General features: G+C 36.5%; 1 protein-coding gene across 2 annotated transcripts in view; it reads left to right on the forward strand.

Annotated features, from left to right (window-relative positions):
* LOC149073515 (TBC1 domain family member 15-like) overlaps positions 1–21,161 on the forward strand; it is a 196,274-nt gene extending 175,113 nt beyond the window's left edge. The window contains exons 15-16 of one of the 2 annotated variants that reach the window (XM_089247174.1): positions 9,232–9,348; positions 19,634–21,161. In XM_089247174.1, the coding sequence (XP_089103300.1) occupies positions 9,232–9,348; positions 19,634–19,900 (384 nt within the window). In that variant the 3' untranslated portion in view covers positions 19,901–21,161. The remainder of the gene's footprint in view (positions 1–9,231; positions 9,349–19,633) is intronic. The other variant, XM_089247173.1, reaches the window with a different exon arrangement.
* Positions 21,162–21,847: the final 686 nt, after the last annotated feature.

The raw sequence follows: 21,847 nt of genomic DNA on the forward strand, positions 1-21,847 counted from the left end.
TTAGTGTGAGAGAATTTTATAGAAAAGTAGGTAAAACAATGTGAAGCGGCAAAAAAATGTGGCATTCTATTAAAATTTTGACTAGTATCTTGAAAAATATACTCCATGAATTGGCTATGAAACAGCCTCATCAGGGCAGACCCAGCAGTGGCTTTATATGGTGTTTTGCCAAAGACAGAGATCTTGGGTCTTAAGACATAGATCCCTTGAGAAAGTTTTTCAGCCAAGGAACTGTGAATCTAGTCACAACAGAAAGAAGGTGCTTAAGAGCTGAAAGAAGGGGGGGGGGCTTTTTTTATCATATGTTTGCCTTCACTATAAAAAGCCCATTGGGAAAGCAGTGCCACACATATGCGAGTCAAGGAGCCTACTGGGTTCTACCACCCAATTAGGTCATTATCAACTGAGTATGAAAAAGTTTGTCAGAATAGGGGCATATATACCTCACCTTGTACACAATCTTGCAGGTTCATAATGATTACTTATGGGGGGAAAATATGTCTGGTCCAACCTTACTTCAAAATGTGCAAAAACACTTGGAACAAAAAAAAAATTGAGAACATAAACCAAAATACTGAATGCTATAAATGACATTTTACTCATGCCATGATAAGGTGAGGTACATTGGGGTAGGTGGAACTGTGCTATTTTCATCCATGCAAATTCAACCAAGCACCAACATAGAAGAAGTCAACAAAAAAATCTTCAAAATATGTCAGCCAGTTTGTTTAATCATGCTTTTGTTAAGATTCATGTTCTAAACTTTTTTTTTTTTTTCAAGATTAACTTTTATTAGTTAGTCATGGGTTCCATTTGCCTCGATGAGGGAGCAAGTTGATTTTAAGCTAATTGTGCTCTAAAATCATTCATAAAATGATGATGACTAGGGCTCAGATTTTTAAAAGAACTGAATTTCAGGTTTTTTAACCTAGCAGTGGAGATATGTAAATTTTGCAAATAAAAAAAAATCAAAATTTAGAATTTTTTTTTGAAATCTGAAATTTTGCATTTATTCACAAAAAACTTTCAAATCAAAAATTTTGCATTTGTTCTCTAAAAATGATACATTTTTTTTCCAAGTATAATTACAGCTGTTTTTTAATCATGACATGTTTTTAATTTTATGACAGCTGTTTTCTAATTATTAAATTTAAATTAATATAGCTGCCCTTGAAAATTTTTTTAGTACTGACATTTTTTCCTACACTATAAATCTACTACTACTTAACCGTATAAGCAATTTGTTCCTTTGGGAAATTTTAAACTAATTGGTAAATGCAGGAACATGGTGTATGTATATGCATGGCTCTGTTATGTTATTTGATTTTTACCTTTTTAACAATTACAGTTTAACAATTTATGAATTTAAGAATATTGACTAGGGGTTGGCCGTGAAGAAAGGGTAATTTCCAAACCCAATGTACCCAGGTTCGCATTAACCAAACAAAAACAGAATTAATATACTGTTATCACAATCAGGGCCATCTTAAAAGTATTATGGGTCCCTGGGCTAAGTGGTTTTTTGGAGGCCCTACCTGGTAAATCCTTGAAAATTTCAACTGGATCTCATTTTTGTGAGGCCCCTCTTCTCTTGAGGCCTCCAGGCTATGCCCAGGTGAGCCCGTGCATTAAGACTCCACTGATCACAATCTGAAAAGAAACCAAGTTGACAAAAAAATTGAGCAAGACATTTCAATCATAACAGAGCTTCAATTAAAAATGAAAGCAGTTAATTCTATAAGGGCCCTTATAGAACTGAGAATAGGAATATTACACTCATGTCCATAAATTAAGGATAATGCCAGCTCCGGCAAATAAAGGTTCAGAAACAAAACAAACGTTACTTATTCATAAAGCCCATTTGTTAAACAAAAGATAAAGAACAAAAACGATGGTGTATATATGATACCATTCATAAAAACTATGATTTTTGCTCCCTGGAGCAATTGTAAAAAAAAAATCCTTTACAAAAACTTACTATTACATGGTTGGTATGATGGTTAATACATTGTATGTCTCCCATGCGATGAAATACAGTCCGTACAACGCCTAGGCATGTTGAGTTGGCATCTGATCTTGGGGAAGATCACTCCACTCAGCAAGCAATGCTCTCCGAAGTTCTGGTACACATGTAGGAGGTGGTTGACGGACTGCAACTCGTCGGCTAAGCATGTCCCACACATGCTCTATCGGATTCAAGTCAGGTGAAAATGCTGGCCATTCCATACGGGTTATATCCTCAGATTCAAGGCATTCGTTTACGATGTTTGCTCGGTGAGGACGGGCATTGTCATCCATAAACACAAATTCTGCGCCCATGGCACCCCTAAACAAACGTACATGTTGTTCCAGAATGATGTCCCGATAAATTTGGGCTTTCATGGTTCCGGTTTAAACATGCAGATCTGTTCTGGAACCCAGTATAATTCCACCCCAAACGAGCAATGCTGCACCACCGTAACGGTGTCATTCAATGATGTTGTCTTGGTGGTAACGGGTACCTGGCGTTCTCCATATGAAAGTCCGACATGAATCAGACTGCAAGCTAAACCTGGACTCATCGGAAAACATCACACAAGCCCACTGTGATGATGTCCACATTGCATGTTCTCTACTCCAGGCTAATCGCTGCCGACAGTGAGTTGCCGTGAGCGGAATACATCTGACAGGTCTGCGAGCATATAGACCAATATCTCCCAAACGTCTGTACACGGTTTGCCTTGAAACTGTGGTACCCGTGGCTGCAGATAGCTGACGAGGCAGGTCGGATGCTGTGCTCCGCCTGCTTCTTTTTGGCAGTTACTGCCAAATACCGGTCTTCATTCGGCGTTGTAACTCGGGGGCGACCTGTACTGTAACGTCTACTGACATTTCCGTTATCTTGGAATCGTTGCCAAAGCCTAGAAATGACACTTTGGGCAATTCCAAGTTCCTCGGATACTTCCATCTGAGTACGCCCACATTCCAGGTGGCCGATAATTCTACCACGTAAGAAATCATCCACATGCGTCCTCTGTGTCATAACTATTCGCTTATGGCACTGACGGCCTTACAGAACTCTTGTGAACCATTTTACTTCTTTGCCACCATTCCTTATATACCCCCCCCCTTACACTCTCGTCATTGTGACGTACTATCGGCATCATCTGGTGGCTTCCTGAAATTTGCATATAATTCGTGTAGATGTGTGTGATAATTCTACAAGTGAAATTTTTACTTTAGATTTCGATTTCCGTGTGATTCTGAATTATCCTTAATTTATGAACATGAGTGTACAATGAGATATTAATTGCCATATATAGACATACAATGAACAGCGGCATCCCTGCGCGAAGATTCAGGGTTTTAGGCATTATTATCGCCAGGTGACGGAGCAAAAAGGGAGGGGGTTATCTGATAGATAGGTAAATTTTGTTTACGTTACCCACACTATCCCTTGAAGGAAGATGCCGTAGCTCATTCCCTGGTGTGGTATCAATTGTCCAAAGGAGTCGGAGGGCTGGTGTCATTCACTGGAGATGTACGGACTGACCCAGAATGGTGGCTGGCTGGGGTCACTCGTTAACGGTGTACTGATTCTTCATGGAGGACGGATGATCAGGGTTGTTCACTGGTGGTATCTGGAATGAAAGCGGGGTACCTTGACAGGCAGCAAGACCACAGCACCTGTCGCGGACCCATGGTGATGTCGTGATGGAAGATGACCGTTCACAGGTGTGGTATCGATTGTCAAAAGGAGTTTGAGGGCTGGTGTCACTCACTGGTGATGTACAGACTTACCCAAGATGGTGGCTGGCTGGGGTCGCCCGTTGACAATGTAACGATTTTTCCAGGAGTATTTAAGTGTGTATGTGTGTTGATGAATGAGTGGAATAAATAACAATCATGTTACATTTTCCTTCGATTCTATGGCATGTCACAAAATAATAATAATGATGATGGTGACACTACACCTTCCATTATTCCCGTTCTCCATAACAGCTCTAACATGTTTATGTTGCCTAGGTTATACATGTTTTGGGTTATTCTGGTGAAATTTGAAGTCTGCGTGACATAATGTTGGTTGCCTACATGATCATTTTCCCCATCCAAAAAACAAATTTCTTTCAGAAAAAAGAGCTTCCAGTAAAATAAATTTTGGTAGAAAGATGATATAGGTGTTGTGCAGCCTCAAATGGCCAAAATATCAATATGCTGGTAGGTTTCATTCATTGAGTTGGATGCCATGTCTAAAGTATATTCTGTATAAACAATTATTTGCTGCTGTCTTTATCATAATATTGTGCTCTTCAATTCACCATTTTCATTTGTCAATGTTTCTGTCTCTTTTCAAGAATGCCCTTACTTTGGCACTCAATAGATTTCAAGGCTATTAACTCTTACACCACAAATGGATAGCTTGATCATCCCAAATTTCCTGATTAATTCCATAATTTTCTTACAGAAATAAGAAGCAAAAGTTTACTGAACTCATATTTTGTGTCCTAGAACTTTGTTGTAAAAACTGAAGAAAGACTACCTGAACCACAGGCATGCATTTTGCAAAACAATCACATGCAACAAGGTGACCTAGTTATGCAAGAGAATATTGGTTTTTAAAGCACATAATTGGATGCAAGACGCATGTATTGAGCAAAATTATGATCAATTTCTGCTTCTAAAACCTCCAAACTCTTGATATTTCACAGAAAAGTAGTAAAAGAAAATCAAATTTTTGCCTTTATTCATCAAATTTTGCAAGTATAGTTTCTTTAGCAAATTTGGCAAATTTCATTGCAAATATTTTTTTTTCAATTAACTTTTTGTTTCAATTGCTTATATAAATACAATATGAGACAAAAATCAGCCAAGGGACCTAGAGACCCTTACTGGTTTATACATAGCAAGCTTGTAACAAATGCTAATGAACACAGTTAATTATTAGTGAACAATATCCACAAACTAAAACAGAAAAAAAAAAAAAAAAAAAAATGCAAAGGGGGTATTTAAAAATTAAATTTTTTTTTTTTTTTTTAAAGCAACAACAACAACCATTTTCAATCCACTGCTGGATGAAGGTCTCTAAATTTTTCCACTTTGCTCTGTCTGATGCTTTAGCCATCCAGTTGACTCCAGCCACTTTTCTGATCTTGTCGATCCATCTTGCATGGGGACGCCTTCTCAGACGTTTAACACCACAGGGGTACCAATCGAGAATACTTGTGGTTCATCTGTTATCCTGTCTTCTTGCAATATGTCCAGCCCATTTCTATTTTAGACGTTTAGTTCTTTCCATGATATCATAGACCTTTGTGTTGTTTCTTATCTAAGTTATTCGTTTTCTGTCTCTTCTTGTGATGCCCAGCATACATCTTTCCATGCTCCTTTGTGTTGTCTGTAGCCTTTGTATCACCTTGCTTGTGAGTGTCCATGTTTCATCTCCATAAGTCAGTGCTGGTAGCACACACACTGGTTAAACACTTTTCTTTTCAGGCATAATGGCATGTGACTCTTCAAAATTACAGTTTTTGGCAAAAGTGCTCCATCCAATCCTGATCCTTCTGTTTATTTCAATTAATGATTCCGTTGTCCATGGTAATTTGTTGTCCCAGGTATACATAGCTTTCTACTTCTATGTCTGTGTTGAGCAAGATTGTCCTCTTCAACACAAAGGAGTTGAACATAACTTTAGTCTTTTGCAGATTCAATTTCAAGCCCACCTGAATACTTGCCTTCAGCAGTTCTTGTATCATTTTTTCTAGTTCATCTGGATTACTGCTGATAATAACAATGTCGTTGGCAAAACACAAATGGTTGAGAAATTCTCTATTCATTTTAATTCCTTTCTCATCCCAATCCAGTTTTCTGATTGCTTCTTCTAAAACAGCTTTAAAGAGTTTTGGTGAGATAGTATCACCCTCTCTGACTCCTTTTCCAAGTTTAATCTTTGCTTTTCCTTTATCCAAACGAATCGTTGCAGTTGCTTTGTTATATTTTTTTTGATGATATTGACATCTTCTCTACCCCAATTACATCTAAGCTTTAACAACAGCAGATGTGAAGACAGAGTCAAATGCTTTCTCAAAATCAATGAAGGCCATACACAATGGTAATTCATATTCCTTGTGTCTATGTGTTCCCTGATTGTTTGAATGTGATCCATTGTACTAAATCCACTTTGAAAGCCTGCTTGTTCTTTTAATTAGGCTTCGTCCAATATAGATTCAAGCCTATATGTCAGAACTTAGGTAAAAATTTTATAAAATTTGATAAGAGACTGATTGGTCGATAATTCTTGATATTTTATTTTTCACTCCTTTTTTGTAAAGAAGAACCATCATTGCATTATTCCAATCTCCAGGCACATCCGATTTTGTGGGACAATTTGTGAACAAAGCAGCTAGCATACTGTCAAATTCTTCTCCTGCTTCTTTAATAATGTCTATTGAAATCCCATTTTCACCTGGGCATTTCCATTTTTTCATATATCTTATAAAGTCTTCTTTCAGCACAGGTACTACTTGTACCAATTCTGTTCCATTTTCTTCCTGCTCCTTTTCCTCCGTTCTGATCTTGTTCTTCATGTTTGTATACAGGTATTATAAAATTGCTCAACAATACATACTAATTTCATTTCCATTTTTCCTTTTTAGTGCAAAAATTTCCTTTCTCCCAACACACAGTTTTTGTTTTGCTCCTGTTTTCTTCCAGTGCTTTCTTTACAATATCGCAATTAAACTTCCTTACATCTTCTGCGATCCGCTTTTGTACTGTCTTACAAAGTTCTGCATATTCCACTTTTGATTTAAGGTCATTCATCTTAATCTGAAGTTCTCTCCGGTCTTTCATCAGTTTCTCTTTGTTTATTTTTTTTATTTTCTTCATCGGTTTGATTTCTTTTTCTCCAGCGACTTCTTTTGCTACTTCTTTTAGTGTAGTGGTTAAAATTCTGTTCATCATGGGGACATCTTGTCCATCTTCAGAGGTGTTATATAGTAAATCAAATCGGTTCTTCAGCTCTAACTGGAATTTATATCGATGTTCTTGAAGGTTTGCTATATTGGTGGCAGTTTTTGTATTTTTGATAAGTTTTGCTCTTTCCATTCCAGTGTTAAGCATTATTCTACATCTCACCATTCGATGATCGCTTCCTTTTTTAAAATACATAATGATAATTTTTGTAAATATAAAATTTACGTATCCCAACCTATCAGCAATGACATTTCATCTTTAGTTCATAAAAATCTGAGCCCTACTGGTAGCAAATGAAAGAAATGCCCAAACATTTTATTATTTTCACATAAAAAGCTAATAAAAAACCGTAGTATGTAGAAAACTTGGAATGTAATATTCTCACTCTTCACAATGTACCCCCTAACATTAGATGACATCATTTGAGGCAAATAGAGAAGATAAATGAGAATTTTTCTGAAGCCATTAAACTTGGAAATTGATAAAAATGTGATAACTCCATAACTTCTAATAATACTTTTGTCTTGAATGTTTTACCATTGGAATTTGGATGTAGTTAGTAACACTTCTCCCTAATGTTGCTTCCAGAGTAGTCTCAACTTTGGTTAGCTGCCCAACGAACATCTTTACTGGTGTTTTATTTGTGGGTTTGATGAGAACCCAGTCACCAAACCTTACTTCTGAAATAGTTTTTGGCATTTTGTCTATGAAGTTTCGTTCTCCATTTCTTCACACACATATTTTAGGTCTATAGAAGTAGTTAGTGCTGGCTTAGAAGCTTCATTTCTTTCTTTAGCTTTGTACCACAGTTGATAAAGCTAATGCAAGCAGGTATGAGGTTAGTGTAAATTCATTAGGTTCCATATGCCCTAGCACAGGAAAAACACAGGGAAAGTGGAACCCACTAAATATTCCTACTTTCCTTTAAGAAATATTATAGTTATATTAAAATGACACATTTAAATAATAAGAAAAGAGATGAATTCATGTGACTCTGAAATAAGGATGTTAATTCAATTTACACTTTGGGAAAGAGTTCAAATCAAAAGAGCACAACGGGGAAGGGAGGATTACAACATAATCACAAGCCTTTTGCAAATGAAATCTCCTTGCAATCTTTTATTAGCTTATTAGCAGCTAATGTGTCAAGCACTATTTTACTGAAATAAATACATCTGTGCTTCGCAAAAGTGGTAACAAATACTCAAATGATAGCATGTGTGATTCCAATAAGCAGCATCTACTGCAGTGATGCACCAAGCATAGATCCCTGTGGAATCCATCTAGTAATGGTGATATACATGCCGATACAGTTATGAATTTTAACTTTTCCCCTGTGATTTAGGCTAACCCCTTATCATATATTTCTTCAAATTTGAATGATGTGTAATTTAGGACCAAGTGAAAAATCTGCAAAACCCCACCCTCTTTAGGTCAGTTTTATTTTATAGTGTGTATTTTTTTCTCGTGATAATTGCTGTTTTTTGTTTGCTGTATTTTAGTTGTATTTGACATTCATGTTTTTTTATGGGCATCTCTTTTCAGCCACCTTGTTGCGTTTTTGCCTGTTGTGGCCTTTGTATTTGTATTTAGGTGTGAGAGAGAGAAAAAGTTAAATGAAGAGATGGATATTTGTTTTTGTGTTTGTTTCCCGTTGGAGACAACAAACTTTTGTTTCCCAAGCTCAATGTGGCATAATATCCAGAAACTCTTGATTTGAAGTTGAAGGAATTCCACGATTCTTTTTTTTTTCGACGAACGCTCCTCTTAAAGTATACACCTTCCTTTCTCCATCTCTTACGTGTCATGAGCTCGTCAAGCAATGATTGCAAAAAAGAAAATCATTACGGAGTCAAATGTGAAAATTTTATTTTCCAACCTCATTCTATGATTGCTGGACAATAGAAGATCAAGTGGAAGATCAAGATTGGAAGTGGTTCTTCCAAACAAGCTAAGAAATTCATCCTTATAAGGAGAGTGATTAAAATTGATTTGAATGAATATTAACATTTGCATGTCAGCCAGCGTTAGACACCTTCATTATCAAAATCTCATTGTGAAATGCATTCAAAATGTCAAGAAAAACAGCTACCATAAATTTGTTCATGTTTTTATTTCTGTGCATCCTTTTAGGTTATTTTGGATCGGAGGGGTTCCACTGTATATAGATTTTACTGTTGTGTGAAACCTTTGTTTAAATTTTTTTCATAAGGCATGGAAATAGCTAGACATGTTTTAAGGTACTTTTAAGTTTTAACACAAATGTGTTTTATTTTAAAGGTACTGTGGACCAATTTTCCTTGCAAAAACTTCCATTTGTTAGTATGCGTGGCAATTTTAGATACAGAAAAAACCACCATCGTTGAAAATGGCTATGGATTAACTGAAATTCTGAAGGTAAATCACATTTTCTCTTTCAAACATAAGTTTTTTGTGAAATATATATATACACTGCTGGCCACCCAAATTGCAACACCAAGAAAGACAAGAGATATCGCAATAATATTTATTTTGTAGATAACATGTTGACCAAGCATCAAATGATTAAATTTATAGACTTCTGTGAAGTGTGGTTCCTGCCAAAATCAGTAGCCAGAGTAGCCGCCATTGTTGGAGATCACCGCTGCCACACGCCTCGGCATTGATTCAAAGAGACTTTGGATGTGTTCTTGGGGTACAGCTGACCAAGCAACTTCCACGCATTGCCAAAGTTGATCTGGTGTGGCAGCTGGGGATGTAATCTGGGTCAATCGTTGAGCAACCATGGACCACATGTTTTCTATCGGCGAAAGATCCGGAGAGCGAGCTGGCCAGGGAAGCAATTCAATCTGGCGATTGACGAAGAACCTTTGGACAATGCGTGCCACGTGTGGTCGCGCATTATCCTGTTGAAATATGGCTGTGGGCAAGCCCTGAAGGTAAGGAAGGACAACTGGCTCCAACACCTCGGAGATGTAATGCTGGCTTTTTAAAGTACCGGCAATGCGTACTAGAGGAGTGCGAGAGTGATATCCAATACCGCCCCATACCATAATACCTGGTGCAGGACCAGTGTGGCGGTGCATAACGCAGCTGTTCAGCATCCCCTCTCCACGGTGTCTCCAGACTCGAATCCGACCATCGTGGTGTTGCAGACAGAAGCGTGACTCGTCAGTAAAGACAAATTCATTCCATTGTGCCGTCCTCATCCTTCTTTCATCGCACCATTGGCGGCAGAGACGTCTGTGGTTCTGCGTCAAGGGTAGACGAAGCAATGGACGTCTTGCGGACAGACCACTCTGCTGTAAACGGCGTCGAATGGTACGCGCAGACACTGGATGATGCAGTACAGACTGAATGTGCTGTGCTATGGTTCGTGATGTGGCTGAGCGATCCGTCACTGCCATACGCACAATACACCTGTCATCACGTGAAGTGGTGCACTGAGGTGATGCAATCGAACATGTCGGTCCGTCGTACCCTCCTGCATCCAACGATCACATATCCGCATTACAGTTGTTTGGTTTCGTCCAACACGACTACCGATTTCCCTGAAAGATAATCCACAATCTTGGTAGGCCACTATCCTTCCTCTGTCGAACTCGGATACTTGATCAAAAGATGATTGCTGTTTTCTATGAGGCATAATTGATCGTTTTTTTGAAAAAACCACAAGAAAAACACAATTGCCGTACTTCAAATCGTCGAAATCTCCAAGCCTTAAATAGCGCTTTGAAGTGGCGCCACAGGCGCGCGTGATGTGCGTCTGCGCTGAAATTCTAATCATTTGCATATCTCACCTCCGCTAATGCATGTTGTAAATTTCATATTATTTGCATGCTTCCTTCAGGGTGTTGCATTTACGGTGGCCAGCAGTGTATATATATAGTCTGCCGCAGAAGTATATAAATAAGTTTTTCTTAAATAACGAATTTCCACTCCACATTTTAATCTCAAATTTTTTATACATGAACTTCATGCCAGTAAAGTCATTTTCACAATAGTTAAACACAGAATTTTTCTCCTCCTAACCAGATCATGGCCAGCCGCTCTGTCTCAACAAAGCGAGATAAATTTTTTCTCCAGAAATGAATTAACAGAAATTAAAAAATTAAAAACAAACCGTCTCAAAAGTATATATACTTTAAATAGTTGATAAGGTTTTGATTTCAACGGCCGATTGTGAGTTCCATTGGATCTCCCTCCAACAACCTAGCTAAGGTTTTAACCACCATCTTGCAGCTTCACATGGGAAAAAAAAAGCACATTTGTGAAAGACTCTGCTCAATTCATCAAAAAAATAGATCAACTTGCAACCTGATGACATACTGGTGAGTTTTGACGTCATATCATTGTTCACCAAAGTGCCACTGAGGGATGTCTTATCACTACTTGATGAAATATTCCAAAAAGATGTAGTAAGCCTTTTCCAGCTTTGCCTTACTACAATCTATTTCACCTGGAACAACATCTATGAGCAGACGGATGGAGTAAGCCCCTTGAGCCCGGTAGTTGCCAACTTCTTTATGGAAAAATTTGAGGAGCAGGCAGTAACAACAGTGCTTCTCCAACCAACAATTTGGCTCCACTACGTTGATGATACTTTCATTGTTTGGGGGCATGGCGAAGAAAATCTTCACTGATTTTTGGACCATCTCAACGGAATTCATGAAAACATCAAGTTCACTATGGAAATAGAGAAAGAAGGAGCAAAACAGCTCCCGTTCTTGGTCGTTCTGGTCAGCTGTCAGGGTCAATGTTTAGGCCACAGCATCTATCTCAAGCCCACTCACACCAACAGATATGTTCATAAGCTCTCCAATCATCATCCTCTCCAAAAACGAGGCGTACTGAAAACCTTGATTGAGAGGGCAAGAAGACTATGTGAAGAAAAAGATCTAAGTAAAGAGATTGAGCACTTAAAATCAGTTTTCTGCTCTAATGGGTACACAAAAAACGACATCGGAAAAGCCTTACGCCCTATCAAGGAATCACCAGTGAAAAATGAGGAGTCACAATCAATTGGGAAAGCTGTGCTGCCTTTTATCCCCAGAGTGACGGCAAGAATCAGCAAGGTCATGAAAAAACATATAAAGACCGTTTTCAAACCAACCAGAAAAATATGTGAAATGCTGCGATCAGCAAAAGACCACCCTGACCCTCTATCAACACCGGGGATCTACCGAATACCGTGCACCTGTGGCCAGGTATATATTGGAACCACAAAAAGATCTGTGGCCACAAGAATAAAAGAGCACGAACGATGCTGCAGAATGGGCCAAACAGAAAAGTCGGCAGTGACGGAGCATGCACTTAACGACAACCACAGTGTACAGTTCAGCAAAACACAGGTAATAGCTAATGTTAACCACTTCTTTCCACGAATCTACAGAGAGGCTATTGAAATATACAAGCACAAAAACAGCTATAATAGAAGAGAAGAAACTTTGAAACTGAGCAGATCCTGTTCACCAGCTCTCAGAAGAACAAGAACCTTCCCTTTCAAGATCCAGCAACAGAATGACGACAACAGCCAATCAGATAACTACACATCTCTCGGCCAATCAGATTCTCCCAGCATAAGAACTGTTTCAATTCGCTGCCAGCCAACTGACCAATCGCAAAACAATAGTGTATGTCAAGCCACTCATGTACGTAAGTACAACCTGAGACTCCAGAAAACTTGACTTTGATCCAGTTTTATCAATTCCCCTGATGATGCCAACCACTAGTGTTGGGGAAACATTGAGAACTAACTCAAACGGATGACAGTCTTCGAACCCGAAAAAACAACTTTCATATATAGACTTTATTGAAGAAAACTTGCAAAGCAAAAGATTACAATATTTGCACATTTTAAAGTGGCTGCTATGATGTAATCATTGAAAGAGTATAAATGCTCATTCAAAACTTGTGTTGCAAGTAGTTTCCATTATGCCTTGCAACATTCATTACACTGTAAGGGATTTGGCTGAAATCTGGTGGTTAAAGGCCTAAAGGTGTGGCTGACAAAGATATTGCAAAGGTAACAGGGCACACCAGATCAAGTATATGTAAAATATTATCTTAAAGTGATAGTATATATAAAATATTATCTTAAAGTGATGGTATATATAAAATATTATCTTAAAGTGATGGTATATATAAAATATTATCTTAAAGTGATAGTGTAGAAATGAAATTGTGAATCCTAAAGTAACCAGAGCTTGGATGGATAGAGATATTTTGGGTTTAGTTTCTAGCCAGAAATTGTATGTGCATCAAAGTTCACGAAGCTTATCCATTTCTTTATCAAAGAACACTGTTCATCACCGTTTGCAGTCCAGTGATAGGCATGTCTTTCAAAAAATATGTGGTAAATTTCTTCTAAAACAACACTATAAAAAGAATAATCAATTGGCTTGGGCCAGAATGATGTGAATTGGAGGGATGAATGGCTCACTGTTGTCTTCATGGACAGAAAACTGTTCAATTCTAGATAAACCCAATGGCTGTACTTATTATTCGCATGACTTTTCAGACCCGAAACTCACTTTCTACAACCATCAGCAAGGAGGATAATTTGTCATGGAATAGAGAGCATTTAGATTCAATGGAACGATTGGTATTGGTTTTTTGTGAGGTCGGCAGAAGTACAAAGACTATCAAAACATTCTCTGAACCTGTCTGCTTCCAATCAGGGTCATTGTTAGTTGTTTAAACAGAACAAAAAATGCTCCCTATTTTCACATCTACATGCACCAGTGCAAGGTTCACAGATAATAAGTGATGGGAGTTGGAATGGTCAGCTATGAGCTTATACCTAAATCTAATAGAAAACCTTTTAGAGTCTATTATCACTTTGAATTATTAACTTATCGTTTCGAATCACCCTGTATACTTTTGCGACAGACTATATTAGTGGACATGATACTGCATATAATGCACCAGGATTGTCTGGTTTAAACCACATTGGTTTTAACCAAATGATAAACAAAAACCACATGCGTGCTGAATAATAGCGTAGCTAATTAAAGTAAAAGAATGAAAATAAATTATAAAATGAAAATAAATGCCACAACTAGACTAACCATCATGGGCAGAGATACGGGGGGGGGGGGGGGGAGTCGGCGGTGGCATTGCCCCCCAGCAATCAAAGGTGGAGTCGACTGATCTAATGTATATATGAACTGACATCATCTCATCATGCTCCTCCCATAAATAATGACCGTGCCCCCAGACTTCCAAGTCTATCTCCACCTATGCTAACCATACACCCTTAAAAACAAGGAAAACTGGTGTCACCTTAAGGTGATGACGGTAATGATTACTTTGTGTAATGATCCCCTCACCTTAGACAAAAGGATTTTAATGCCAGCATCTTGTAGCTATAGAAATAGTATGGTTCAAATCCATCACCAGTAGGAAGAAAATAGCACACCTGGAAGCAATAGAAAAAAAATCGCCAAGAAAAGTCAAAAAATAAAACTAGCTGTTCTGAATATATCTCCCTTCACTACCAGTTTTCCATTGAACAAATAATTGGCTCCATAGGTAATGATACGATGATCACTTCCATTCTGAGGCCATCTCTGCAGTCAGTTAGTGGCCAGAATGTTGCAGCAACTTTCTTCACAAATACAAAATAAAAAAAACATTATCAAGAAATAATGTTTGTGCTTAAAGCTAAATTCTGAAGATGATGTCACTCTCCGCTGTTACTATGAAGGTTTCGACAGCTGGCTGATGCAAAGATAAATAAAGCAAAGACAATTGAACTAGCCTTGTGGGGAATTGAACCCACGTCCTCTCACTTGCCCTGTGAGTACCCTATAGACCATTAGACTACAAAGCCAGTGAATCCTCTTTCCTTGCTGAACAGGGCCATATATAGACAGCCAAACCTCTCTCAGACCAAAGCTCAAAATCTCTGACAATGCCACCAGCTGGTGACTTATCTGAAGATGATGTCACTCTCTGCTATTACTATGTATGCACTTTGACTACGAAAGTGTTTGATTCCCCTCAAGAGCAGTTGAATTTTCTTTCCTGGATAATAATTTCAGATAAATCGCCAGCTGGTGGCATTGTCAGCAGTTGCGAGCCTGAGCTACTTAAGATAGGTCTGACTGTCCATGTAAGGCCCTGTTCAGTGCACACAAGCTCTAAGGAAAGAGGATTCATTGACTTTGTACTCTAGTGCAGTGGTGCGCAAACCATGACATGAAATAAGGGTACACGAGAAATTCTCAAAAATAAAAACTGCCAAATAAGAAATTCATTCTTATTTAAAAATGTGTCAAAACTAAAGAATACCTTTATTTAGCTGAGCTAATTACCATGTATTACCACACATTTTATCAAATTCTACTTGTACAATAACCAATATATTGTCTTCGTCACGCCAAAACCACAAATGTGCAATGTCTGTGCAAAAAGAACATGGGCAATGACGTTTGAATGTTTACTCTATGGAAGTTATTTTCCTAAAATGTTTTGTAATGTGTTTCAATAGAGATACACATTCACGTTTCAGGCACAACTTAGATAGTAAAACGAGGTATCCCAAAAAAAAATTATATATTTATGCAATGGACGATATCAAGTTAGTACTTTTACAGGGTGACTTCGGAGAGAATTATCAACTATAAAACATGTTCTATAGGTGGTGTTGAAATCATCTGTTTTAAAAATTGTATATTTGTAAAAAATTAAAAACACAGAATAGAATGGTAAGTAATATGTGAATATAGGGAGAAAATGTGTTTACGTTTCATGAACAATTTTTGTTAATGGTTGATTTCAAGTGTAGAATCATTTTGAAATCAAATGATTCTTTCTTAATTAGCCTGTATACGAAAATCAAGGACCATACACCTCGCTACACTTTTATGTTGCATAGGAAACACTAAGTACTTCAAAAAACAAAATAAATATTTGATATAAAAAAATTGAATATCTTTGGAAGTCAATACTGCCTAATTAGAATCAGAACAAGCATTTCAAAAAGTGCTTTTGGGACAGCACATGTAATGTCAAAAAATCAAAACCGGGACGTATGGTCAGCCTATGTAGGGGTCGCTGATAAAGTTTTGGTCAAAAGGGGGTCACACTTCAAAAAGTTTGCACACCACTGGTCTAGTGGTCCAGAGCACTTGCCTAGTAAATGAGAGGACGTGGGTGCGATTCCCTGCAAGGCCATTCAAATTTTTTTTCCTGGATTTATCTTCGTATTAGCCAGCTGTTGAAACCTTCGTAGCAATAGTGGAGAGTGTCATCATCGTTCAGTAAGTCGCCAACTGGTAGCATTGTTAGAAATTGTGAGCTTTGGTCTGAGTTAGTTCTGGCTGTCCATGTACGACTCCATTCAACACACACAAGCTCTAAGGAAAGAGGCCTTGGGCGCTCACCTGTGAAGGAGATGTGAGTTCATTTCCCTGCAAGGTCAGTTGAATTTTCTTTCCTGGATTTATTTTACCAGCTGTTGAAACCTTCGTGAAACTAAACTTGTATTGAAATATTGTCAGTAAAGAAGGGTGGGGGACCACCCAAAAAAAACTTTATTTCTCGCTTTTTAAAATGCATGGATAATGTCAATGATTCAATTTTTAATTTTAAATGTGAAGAAGCTATTAAGTATGTTTTTATAGAACCCAATACTATCACAGAAACCACAGAGGAATCCCAAAGCAAAATGCTCTGACTTTCTTGGCTGTGAGGCCACCTTTGGTGTCTTCTTTTTTTGAAAACATGTGAAATTCATAATCCAGGGTAACTGAATACTGAACCAAATAACAGTATCTAGTAAGAGAGATTATGTCACTCTCTACTTTTTTTAATACAAGATGTAAACAACTGGATACATTGTAGAGATAGAGTTTTGAAAAAAATACGTCCACAGATACCTGTCAAATTTTCCTGTCAAAAATCCATCTCTGTATTGAATCTAGTTGTCTTATAATGAATAATGAGAACTGTAGTAAAATCACAGGGTAACAGCTTGTACTTTTACATACATTCATCTATAAATTAATATATATATATATATATACACATGTGAACATGGTTGCAAAAAACCAACGTTTTACAGTGCAGTGAAGATGCACTGTATCATGGAATAGTTTATATAAGTTAGCACAGTGTTCTCTTCAACTGCTGATCTGCAGACCAGTGGTGGATTTCCTGCTCTTCTAGGAAACATTTTACCTTATTCATCTAGCTAATAGATAATTTTAGATTTAATAAATAAAATGCCATCTCTGTATTCATTTTAACTTCTGTCTTAGCCATCAGAAAGTTTGTAAATTATTTCTTGGGCATAGTAGCCCAGGTCGATAAGATGCTCGCCTAAAATACCAAAGGATGTTTAGAGGTGTCATGAGTTTGATACCCAGTTTGTCTTTATCAGAAAAATTTCCTGACACGGGTGCAAAAAAAAAAATGGCGACATGACCATAGGAAAACATTAATACTTCAGGTAGTCCCTCATCAAAAGGTTGGCGCACCAACCCCTCTGAGTATAAAAAATCCTGCAGTTCAGAATCGGCAATAAATGGTAGGTCCCGGTCTAATTAGCCCTTGTGTGCAGAAAATGACAGTGGTACGACAAAAATGATCAAATTATTTCTCCCATTTCCATTAAATGAAACTAACTATTTTCACCAGTGTAAAGGGGTAAATAGGTTGAAGATCATTGAGTTAGCATATAAGAACCTCCAACTCAAGCTAATGTGTGTGTGTGTTTTTGTACATGCATGAAATAAAATTATTTTAGAAGTGATAAAATGGTCGCCTGTTGCAAAACAACTCGGAAAAGAAATTTACAAAATTGCAATGATGAAAACATATGATGTTTTTTCCTTAGGAATTGAGCATTAGTTGCTGATGTAAAATCTAAATCCACCTCTAGATCTCATGGCCAATTGGCCAAGAGAGACTGTCTAGACCAGTGTTTCCCAACTGGTGTGCCCCGGCACTCTAGGGTGCTGCGATATCGGCTAAGGGGTGCTGCGAGATATGGAGATAGATAAAAAAAACATGACAGTCCACTGTCTGTGTTAAACGGTCTTAAAAAAATTTTAAGTTGAATTAATTACTCTCATGCATGACAGACTCATCGGTAAGTTACTGGTGGCACTTTCAAATACGGTGGCAAATTTCACTTGCGAACGAGATGAATTTATTGATCTTTGTGCTGATTCCACACTCAAAGGTAAGTTCACCAAAAAGAGTGAGGTGTCGGTTGCTGCTTTTGGCTTGGACTGAGAGAGGAGTATCTTGATCTAATGAAAAAAGCAACTAACACACTTTTGTCCTTTTCAACATCATATCTGTGCAAGTAAGCCTTCTCTGCTATGGCGACAATAAAATACAAAGCAAGAACTACTACTATCACTACTCAACAGTACAATGCAGCTTGTACACATTCCTCTATGGAATCTCTTTCAAGTTGCTACGTGCTTGAATGTGCGCATATATATTGTGAATCTAACGTGAAGTTTGTTTTTGTGTAATGCTTGTTATGAGTAGTGGTGCCATCTGTCAATAAATACTAGATTGCAAGGCCTTCAGGACAATTTACGTGTTTTGTTGCCAACTGTAAGGAATGATTTCAAGTATTTGTGCTCTAACCATCAATTACAAGTTTCATATTAATAATTAATCGAACAAAACTTTATTGATGTATTTTTACTCGGTGATTTTTTTTGTAGTAAACTGCATTTCGTATTCAAGGAAGGGTGCCCAAGTTTTCAATGTTATTCTGGAGGGTGCCACGAACTTCAAAAGGTTGGGAAACACTGGTCTACACTCTAGAGCAGTTGTAGGCAAACTACGGCTCGCTTAGAGGTTCTATTTGGCCCACCACAGATTTTATAATAATAGTATATAAATGATTTATAAAGAATAGTGTGTTTTCTATAAGAAATTATACTGGCCCACCAAAAGTTTTTTGGCTCACTCTTAAAAATGTAGTTTGGCTATCACTGGTCTAGAGCATGTTTCCAAATTTGCCAAATGGTTAAATTTCCCCTCAAATTGCAATGAATTCTGGGATGTGCAGATGAATTTTGAAATCGAAAAACATCTGCTGATATTTGGTAGTTTTTTAGTGTTCGTAAAAATTTCACATTGCTTTGATCATCAATCCTCAAGATTTGTAAACATATGTTAAAATTCAAAATAAATTTATTAATGCAACTCAAATGGTTCAATTGTCAAAGATTTTGTGCTTGTTTGCACCAAATCAGGCTCAAGCACCATGGTGCTCACAAACAGCAGGTTGATGATGCCTGCTGTATGACTTATATAAGCAGGTTCTGGAAAAGGGAGTGTGGGAAGACACATTCAATTTGTAGTGATTACTTGAACGTTATTGACTTTTCCTTTAAAGGGAAAAGGTGTTCTTGAATATGGCTTTACACTTGGACTCAGTGTCTCTGTATTGACCTACTTTTATCACCAAGTGCATCATAAACCCTTCACGTCTGACTTTCTGTTGTAGAAATTTTTGTTATGTAATTGAAAAGAATTTTTTCCTGTGTTTGTTCTTTCAAGTTTTTAAAATGATAAATTTTGAAATGAGAAATGAAAATAAGTTGATTTATTTGTTCATTCTTCCAAGAAATGTCTATGCAAAATAAACCTTCTGTTTGTGTGACTGTTTAAGTTCATAATATGACATGTATGTCATATGCTGTAAGTTTTTCACTTTTTATACTTTTAGCATATAAATGACATGGCATACAAAATCAACCTTGAAGAGACTTTGTGCAAAGCAGAAGCAATATATCAACAAATTGTACATTGTAGTCATTTGTCAGATACTATTCAAGACATTCTTGGCATAGAGCCATCCACTGAACAACTGCTGACGAATGATCATAATGTGAATCCTGAATCTGTTGAAAGGCATAGCACAAAAGAGAGTGGACCAGGTATTGCTGTCCAAATAGTGTCATCTAACAGTTCATGTAAAAATGTAGAAAACTGATGGTGAGTAATAACAATGATTATAGATCTGTGATTAATGATAAATTGTTAAAAAATTCTCTTAGAAAATAATTTGCTGAAAGGATGTAGAATTTCATATTTTCATCATTATCACCACCTACTTTGCATTTGAGAATTATATTTTATTAGTAATTTTTTTTGACATTCTGCTGTATTTTCTATTTTTTGACATTGTTTAAAATGTTCAGGATTTGCTAATTTGTTAAAAGATTCTCTTCAAGAAATCTTTAACATAGAGAATGCAAAATTATATAAGCTCACTTTACCGGTGTCAGGAGTAACAATCAAATTCAAACAAAGATTGTTCTTAGCACTTATGCAATGATGCAGTGGTTTTGTTTGAACCAAATGCCTTATCCACATTGGAGGTAGACATTATTGGTAATATGTTGATCTTGCATTTCACTAGCAACTGGTTTGGATGTGATAAATGTACTATGGGTATGTTTGCATTAGTTGTAGATATATTACTTGTCAGAGGATACACTTTTTTGTTCTAGAATAAGCATGTCAGATAGTAGCTTTTATTTAAATGTTATAATTGTGTGTGTATGCGTGCGCACATACCCTCTGATAATGGCATCTCAGATTTAGACATAAACTGGCAAAATTTTGGGTTATAACACAGCATTTCAACCACAGCACAATAGTCAACAAGAAATAATGTTTAATTGCAGTGTATAAAAAATTGGTGTTTATGTAGTTTCATTTTTATCATGCAGTTTGAAATGAAGTTTTCAAACTTGAGTTTTCAAAATTTGAAAACTCAAGTATACAGGCTGTTCTAAATTGTATGCACAACAGATATCTCTGCAATTATTGACTTTAGAAACATAATTACATATATGTAAAAAAAATAAGAAAAATAAACTTTTTATGTAGATAAGAAGTGTTTGATACAGTGAATGATGAAAAGCATTTTTATTTAAAAAAATATTCAATAAAATAATCTAAATGAAATAAAAAAATAATTTTTGATGTAATTTCATTTGTGTACTGTCCCTAAAAATTAACATTTTTGAGATAATTCAAACCTTCCAACTTAGCAGTAAGTTGGCAAAATATAGCAATTTTCCATCTTTAGCATCTTGATAAATATTTAGTATTCATAGTACATTTATCAATTTAAAAATAGTGAAATATGAATCCCCTGCTCTGAAAAGTCATTCACAAAAACACCATATTTTAAAATTTAATATTTACCAAGATACTGAAGATGAAAAATTGGTATGTTTTGCTCCAACAACAAATTGTTATGTTGTTATATGAAAATGTTTCTAAAGCCAATGGTTGCAGAAATATCTGTTGTACAAACAATTTCTCTGTCTGACATCCTGTTTTAGTTATTTAATAGTAGATTTAATTCATATAAAACTTTTTGGGAAAAAAATTATTCAGGGACTTAACATTGTGTCTGAATGCTTGTTAAAAAATACATGAAATTTTTTGCCTTAAAGTGCCTTAGGTTATTTCTATTGCAATCAACTCTCATCATAAAAAAAGTTAGCTAGATTTTAATTTATTTTTGTGTAAGTGAAGTATAATTCAAAAATCATTATATTTCATTATATTTTTATGAATAGATTATTGTGTGTGAAAAATGTATGCAAGACCAATGTACAAAATCTACGCACTTCAGACATTGTCCATGGTATATACGTGACCAAAATGTTTTATGAGTATTATGATAAATGTCTAGTACTTTTATTGTTTAGTGAAACATTTTTTTTTTGTATTTTTGAGTGCTTGGAAATGAATTTTGCTTCCACAATGCTTATTTTCTGAAGTGTGTGTATCATTTCAATGTATAGCAGATTTCCTATACCTACGTTGAATTTTTTTTAGGCCTTTGCACATATAAATGAAACCACTGATTATAAAGAACAGCAATTGTGATCTCAATTACTGGGTATATGCAAAATGTTTA

This window comes from Pholcus phalangioides, unplaced genomic scaffold (assembly GCF_987345545.1).
Source record: "Pholcus phalangioides strain wild (caught in Gottingen) unplaced genomic scaffold, Ppha-v1.0 ptg000017l_1, whole genome shotgun sequence".
Classification (NCBI taxonomy): Eukaryota; Metazoa; Arthropoda; class Arachnida; order Araneae; family Pholcidae; genus Pholcus; species Pholcus phalangioides.